This window comes from Ictidomys tridecemlineatus, chromosome 10 (genome assembly GCF_052094955.1).
Source record: "Ictidomys tridecemlineatus isolate mIctTri1 chromosome 10, mIctTri1.hap1, whole genome shotgun sequence".
Lineage (NCBI taxonomy): Eukaryota > Metazoa > Chordata > Mammalia > Rodentia > Sciuridae > Ictidomys > Ictidomys tridecemlineatus.
Window position 1 is genome coordinate 115,052,125 of NC_135486.1, and position 6,648 is coordinate 115,058,772.

General features: G+C 38.3%; 1 protein-coding gene across 1 annotated transcript; it reads right to left on the reverse strand.

Annotated features, from left to right (window-relative positions):
- Positions 1-570: 570 nt before the first annotated feature.
- Positions 571-6,358, reverse strand: LOC144367633 (cytochrome P450 3A4-like). The gene is made up of 4 exons (XM_078024718.1): positions 6,151-6,358; positions 4,527-4,593; positions 2,183-2,343; positions 571-828 (listed from the first exon to the last, which is right to left on the reverse strand). The coding sequence occupies exons 1-4, from the start codon at positions 6,241-6,243 to the stop codon at positions 571-573; spliced, it is 579 nt and encodes a 192-aa protein (XP_077880844.1). The 5' UTR covers positions 6,244-6,358.
- Positions 6,359-6,648: the final 290 nt, after the last annotated feature.

Genomic DNA, 6,648 nt, shown 5'->3' on the forward strand with positions numbered 1-6,648 from the left:
TTTGCTGGTAAATGGATGGTGTTGGAGAAGATAATGCTAAGTTAAGTTAGCCAGTTCCAAGAAAAACAAATGCTGAATGTTTTCTCTGATATAAGGAGGCTGATTTGTAGTGGGGTAGGGAGGGGGAGCATGGGAAGAATAGATAAACTCTAGATAGAGCAGAGGGGTGGAAGGGAAATGGAGGGGCAGGAGATTAGCAAGGATGATGGAATGTGATGAACATTATTATCCAAAGTACAGGCATGAAGACATGAATTGATGTCAACATACTTTATATACAAACAGAGATATGAGAACTTGTTTTTATATATGTGTACTAAGAATTGTAATGCATTTCGTTGTCATTTATTTTTTTAAAAATCAATTTAAAAAATTTTTAAAAAGAATTTAGGATAGTGAATGGACATAGCATTTGTTTTGTTCCTTGTCACAAATTCATATCATTTTGCAAGAAAGTGTTATATTTATAACAGGAAAACTGCTTAAAGTACAAAGACATATATGAAAATAATTACATAGCTACCTGTATGTCATCTATGATAAGAAATACAAGGACATGCTTGGACAACCCTAGCCCAGGGTGGTTCCCTTTCCCAGAGGTCCTGTACCTTTCAGGGCAGAACTCCTCAGGCTCTGGCCAGTGCAGTGGGTCTCGATGAAGAACATAGCTGTCACCACTGTCCCCTTCCTAATGGGCACTCCATTGATTTCAACATCTTTCTTACAGATCCTCTCAAGTCTGCCAGCAATTGGGTACAACCTGAGAGTTTCATTCACCACCATGTCCAGGTACTCCATCTGTAACACAGTATCATAGATAGCAGGTGCCTGAAGAGAAAAAAAGAGACTTTGGGAAATTTATGTTTAGAACTAACTTTAAACACAATCTACGTAGTTTTATTAAAGTGTTAGGAAGTCCCAGGAATAACACAATGGAGAAGGAGAGTAGTGCTTACAATTGACTAAGCATTGTAATAAAAATCATGTCCATTTGAAAACCATGTCCATGGCCCATTGAGAAGTGTAGAGTAGTTATGTACATAAGAGACCTTTGGGACAATCCCAAATTCAGTGTATAATATCCTCAGCATCATCATGTACTACTTTTCCTCATGCAAGGAAAAGTAACTAATAGAATATGACAATTACACTCAGGCAAAATATGTGAAAATCACTGTTACCTTTCTCTAGAAAAGTCACATGTCTATTTCAAGAAAATAGAAAAGAGGAAATAACCAATTATATATCAATTTTTCTTGAATAATCCTGCTTTGAGTATATATATATATATGTGTGTGTGTGTGTGTGTGTGTGTGTGTGTGTGTGTGTGTATAAAACTTAAAGATAACACTACATCATGGAAAAAATATTAGGAGAAACTGGTAACTTCCATTCCAGTACCACCAAAAGAAGTCTAAGTTTGGATGGCACCATGTCACACAATTTCAGTTCCAGAGAACATTCTAAGGAGGACAGGAAGCCACTCTCAGCCCCACCCTCTGTTGCTGGACCAGTCTCCTGGTTGTTCTTCAGGGATTCATTGTGAGCTCTGAAGAAGAGGCTTTGTGCCCACTTCACTCCAAACCAGCCATGCCAGCCCCAGAGACCAGGTGTCTTCATATCCAATAGACTCCCTGCTTAGGCAGAGGTGTAAGGATAGCAAGTACAACTTGTGACTAATGCCTGGTGTGTCATTGGAGAGGATACAAGGTAGAAGTAAAGAATTTGGCTCAGGAGCCAGAAAACCTGACTCATCCCCTGACTGCTTCTCTCAAATACATGACTAGAGTGTGAAGATGTGTGGAGCAGAGCAGAGTTGTCCTGCCCATCAAGCCCAGGCTCACTCAGCAGACAGCCAGGCAGGAGCTCATGCCACAACTCAGCAGAGCCAATGATCTGGACACTTGAGTGACACATGCTTACACTTCCTGGGTGTCATCATGGTAACTGGTAATGGATACAACTGAAACTACACTCTTTTAAAAATTCCTTGTAGTTTTGGGAATAGCATTTCCCCAAAATACTGTTTTCTCCTTCATTTGTCTCTTCAAATTCTTTAAAAATAGAGGTGGTGAAAAGAATCAGTGACTCTATTTTGGACAAAGCCTCCTAGGAAGTGAAAAGGCGGCAGTCTTGTTGAGGCTCAGCCTCTCTCCTCCCTCTCCAGATACCATCTTCTCACCTTATTGGGCAAAGCTGAATCAATCTCCTGCTGCAGTTTGGTCTGGACATCAGGATGGGTGGCCAGTTCATACAAAATGAAGGAAAGAGCACTGCTAGTGGTCTCATAGTCAGCAAAAATGAAGATAATTGATTGGGCCACAAGCTCCAGATCAGATAGGGCTAATGGAAGAAGAAACACAATTTAGGTAAATCCAGCAAATCCCAACATCAGTGTTTAGATGAAGAGAAATCCCATTAAAACCCACAGATCACTAGGCAGGACCGTGGAAAAGCAATTCAGAGTCATTTGCAGAGTGGTTTTCACTTTCATGTCTCTCTGATAGGGGAGACAAAGGAAAACTTTTTTTAATCCAGTTTTCCTGAGGTCTATACAACTCTTGGACTTGGCTACTAACTGTGCCATTCTCAGCACCACCAAAGATAGGTAATTTCAAGAGATACCATTTCTATCTAAGATACACAGTATGATCAACATGGACTTTTAGATTCCTGGGCCCTGAAATAAACATGGTCTCTGTGCCAAACAAGCAATTCAAGATAAAAAAAAAAAAAGAATACACAAAACAAGTGTTTGAAAGGTCTACAGAGTTCAGATTTATTGATGATGGTTTTCTATGATGATGTCATGAGAACATTTAATTATGAAATCTTTTATCCCAGTGAGTATGAACCCCATGAAATAGGACTATAAAGTCAAGGTTCAGGCCAGGTGCAGTGGCACACACCGGTAATCCCAGCGGGAGGCTGATGCAAAAGGATCATGAGTTCAAAGCCAACCTCAGCAACAGGGAGGTGCTAAGCAACTCAGTGAGACCCCTGTCTCTAAATAAACTACAAAGTAGGGCTGGGGATAAGGCTCAGTGTTTGAGTGCCCCTGAGTTCAATTCCAGGTAACCCTCTCCCCTGCACCAAAAAAAGTCAAGGTTTGGAGCTCGGCTTTTTGCATTCATAGCTACTAGCCACATGTCAAGTGCTAAGAAGGCACATGTGTTTGGTGGTTATTTTATTGAAGAGTTAAACTACAGACTGTTTCCTTCATCACAGAAAGATGAATAGAATTGGGTAGATACATACAGGATAGATGGATGAATGGATGGATGGATAGATAAGTAGATAGATAGATAGATAATATGTACATGTGAACCTAAAAATATGTACACTAGGGCTGGGGTTGTGGCTTAGTGGTAGACCACTCACCTAGCACACGTGAGGTACTGGGTTTGGTCCTCAGCACCACATAAAAATAAAATAAAAGTATTGTGTGCATCTATAACTAAAAAATAAAAATATCTTTTAAAAAAATATGTATACTGGCAGGTTATAGTAAGCCCAGTCCTCCTCTCTAGAATTAATTGCTCAACATTCAGGACTTTATTCAGTTGGTTGTCATGGTACTGGGTACCATGAATTAGAACTGCAATGGGAGTATTCGTGTATTACAGAAAAAAGCAATAAATTAGAAAAAAAAATTGAAGGAGAGAGAAAAATAGTTTATATCACTGGATGTGAGTAGTTACAGAAATATTTATTTCCTCTGTTGCATGTAGAAGTATTTCATGTTAATAATTTTGCCTACTGAGAGTATCTAAAAGCAAAAATCCACAAGATGATCACAAATTTTGACTTCTAAATTCCATTAATTGCGAAAACAAAAACAAAAAATAAAGCTGTCATGAGAAACAGAGCAGAAACCTAGAATATCTTAAATCAGAAAGCAAGAAAATACTTAGAAAATAAATGAAAAGGACACAGAATACACTATATGCTACTATAATGTGGTTACATGTCATAGAATGTGCAAGACCAAGAGCAAACCCTAAGGAAATCTGTGGACTGTGAATGCTAGAAGTGTGTCAATACAGGTTCCTGAACTGTGATAAATATAACTCTCTGGTGGTAGATATGAGGAGTGAAGACTACATGGAGAACCTCTATGTTTTCAGTTCAATATTGCTATGGCCAGAATAAACAGAAGCTACTTTTAAAACAATCATAAAAAAGATGACAAGAATAATAGAGGACTCAGGAGCCTACATGAAAGGGATTCCAGTGGACAAATATGGGAGAATTGAGCATCAAAATAAAAATAGTAAGAAAATAAGTTGAATAAAAATACCATGCTAGTGAAAGAAATACTTATTTTTATCAGCTTCAACATTTGAACATGGCTCTAGGTGTGCTTCCCTAGAAAGTTCCTCAGGCTACTGTATATGATATCCAAGCAAGGTCTTTCTGCAACTAGGTAGAAATACTCTTCTTCCTGGAAAATCTTCTGTACATTTCCAGAACAATCTTTCCCTCTGAGTTTCCCCATAAGTAGATGAGATAGCAACCTTGTTTACCTTTATGAGACTCCACATCTTTGGAATTCTGAGAATTTATCATAAGCTGAAGAAAATCCACCCGATGCTAGAAACAGAGAGATTTCAAAGATAGCAGAGCATTAAGAGTGCAGAACTTATCTTCCCTTCTGTGAATTCTGTAAGTACAGAAGTCCAGCTGGAGTTTCCTAAGTCATCAGTGAAGAAAAGCATCCATCTACAAACTTTGAAGAGTAGGACATTTCCCTGAGTGAAAACTGGCTGTGGTGTCCTATAGCTACTGGCCTTTGCTCTCCCTACTTGTGAGCTCCTGTGGATTCTGAACACAGCCTCCTGGCCAGAGAGTGGCTGGCTTTGTCTCCTGTTGCATTTTTTGCTTAGGAAGAAGTCCTGGACTTCAATATTTTGTTTTACTACCTTAATTCTTCACCAAAGATGCCACAGATTAATCTCCTACCATTGTTAGAGCTCATCATCAGATTTTGGGCAAGCTTCTTGAAAGGTCCCACCATGCTTGAAGCTATGAACTTTGTACTGACACCTGGAGGGCCCATCCTGGCTCCCTGGCCTGCACATATCCTTGTGCTGGGCTTCATACATGAAACAAAATCTTCACCTAAAGAACCCCATGCCTGCTCCATGAGGGGCCAGACAGTTCCAGCTACCCTGAGGATGCCTTGTGTGGAGAATTTGTAAAGTGAGAGGTTTGGAAATGCAATGATTCTTGACCATATAAAATCTGATGAAATTAAAGCACCAGAAAAATAATTTTTATGTTGAAATTTTACCTATTGAAGAGAAGGGATATGATAAAACATTTTTCCTTTATTAAAAAAAATTATTTCAACTGATATATAAAAACATTAAACTATACATATCAACAGGTACCTGATTACTTTGATATATGTATATGCTGTTTGATGTTTATGTCAGTTCAGACACATTTTAATTGCATTTATCATTTCCTAATGGTGGATGATTTCAAAATCTATTTGGCTCAAATAATAAGAACAATTTTAACATAGTGTTGCAATAAACATGGGAATGCATATCTCTCTTTGACATACTGATTTTATTTCCTGTGGTTATACACCTAGTAGTGAGATTGTTAGATCATACGGTGGGTCTGTATTTGATTTCTGAGGGCCCTCCTCATAGTTTTCCATAAAGGCTGTCCTAATTTGCATTCTAGTCAAAAATATACAAGGACTCCTTTTTAGAGCATTTGGGACTTTTTCTGTCAGCAATATTTATGCCTTGACAAACTAAATTCCATGCCCATTATTTAATTGTAAATGCTTTCTCTCTGATTCATTATTTTTTCAGTATTTGGAATATATAATTTTATTTATTTAAGTCTTTTTTATTAGTTCTTTTTAGTTATATGAGAGTAGAGACCATTTTGACATAATTATAAAAGCATGGAATATATCTTACTCTATTTCAGTTCCCTCTCTAATTCATTCTTGTTTCTCAATTCCCAGATGCTAAATTCTTTATTCTCCCCAAATGAAAACCCTCTACTACTCCCAACCAAGAGTTCTTCATCTACCTTTTAAAAATATACAAAGAAGTATGGAAGTCATACACCCATAGGCAAATAAATTATCAAAAATGAACCTCTGTAACCACAACCGGATTTTACCTGTTGTTTCTCTTGAAGGCGACTTTCTTTCATTCTGTTTATAGCTTTCTTTAAAAAATTTGTGACATCCTTTGGAAACAGAGAGATATTCATTGCCTCATAAATTGGAGTAAGGAATGGAAATATTACTGCAGGGGAAAGAGAAAACAAATGACACTTCAGTGAAAAATGTAAAATTTACCTGGAGCAATTACATCTTTTCTACCAATCAGAAAAGTGGAAATCACAGGAGTTCCTAAAGAGGAACTATTTCTGTTGGGACCACTGATTGGGCTCCAGGCCACTGGCTGAGCAGAGGATGTCATATATAGGGCCACCACTATACCAGTGAGATCAGTGGCCCCTTCTGCCTCTGTGGAGTGACCAAAGGAGCAAGATGAAAACCCTGACCCCTTTACCCTTCAAGGACTGGAATAGAGTGGCTTTGGATAAAACTAGGCTTCAGTCTGAGGCTGCAGTCAATCATGCTCTTCAAGAAGGAGCAGTCAGGATGGACCA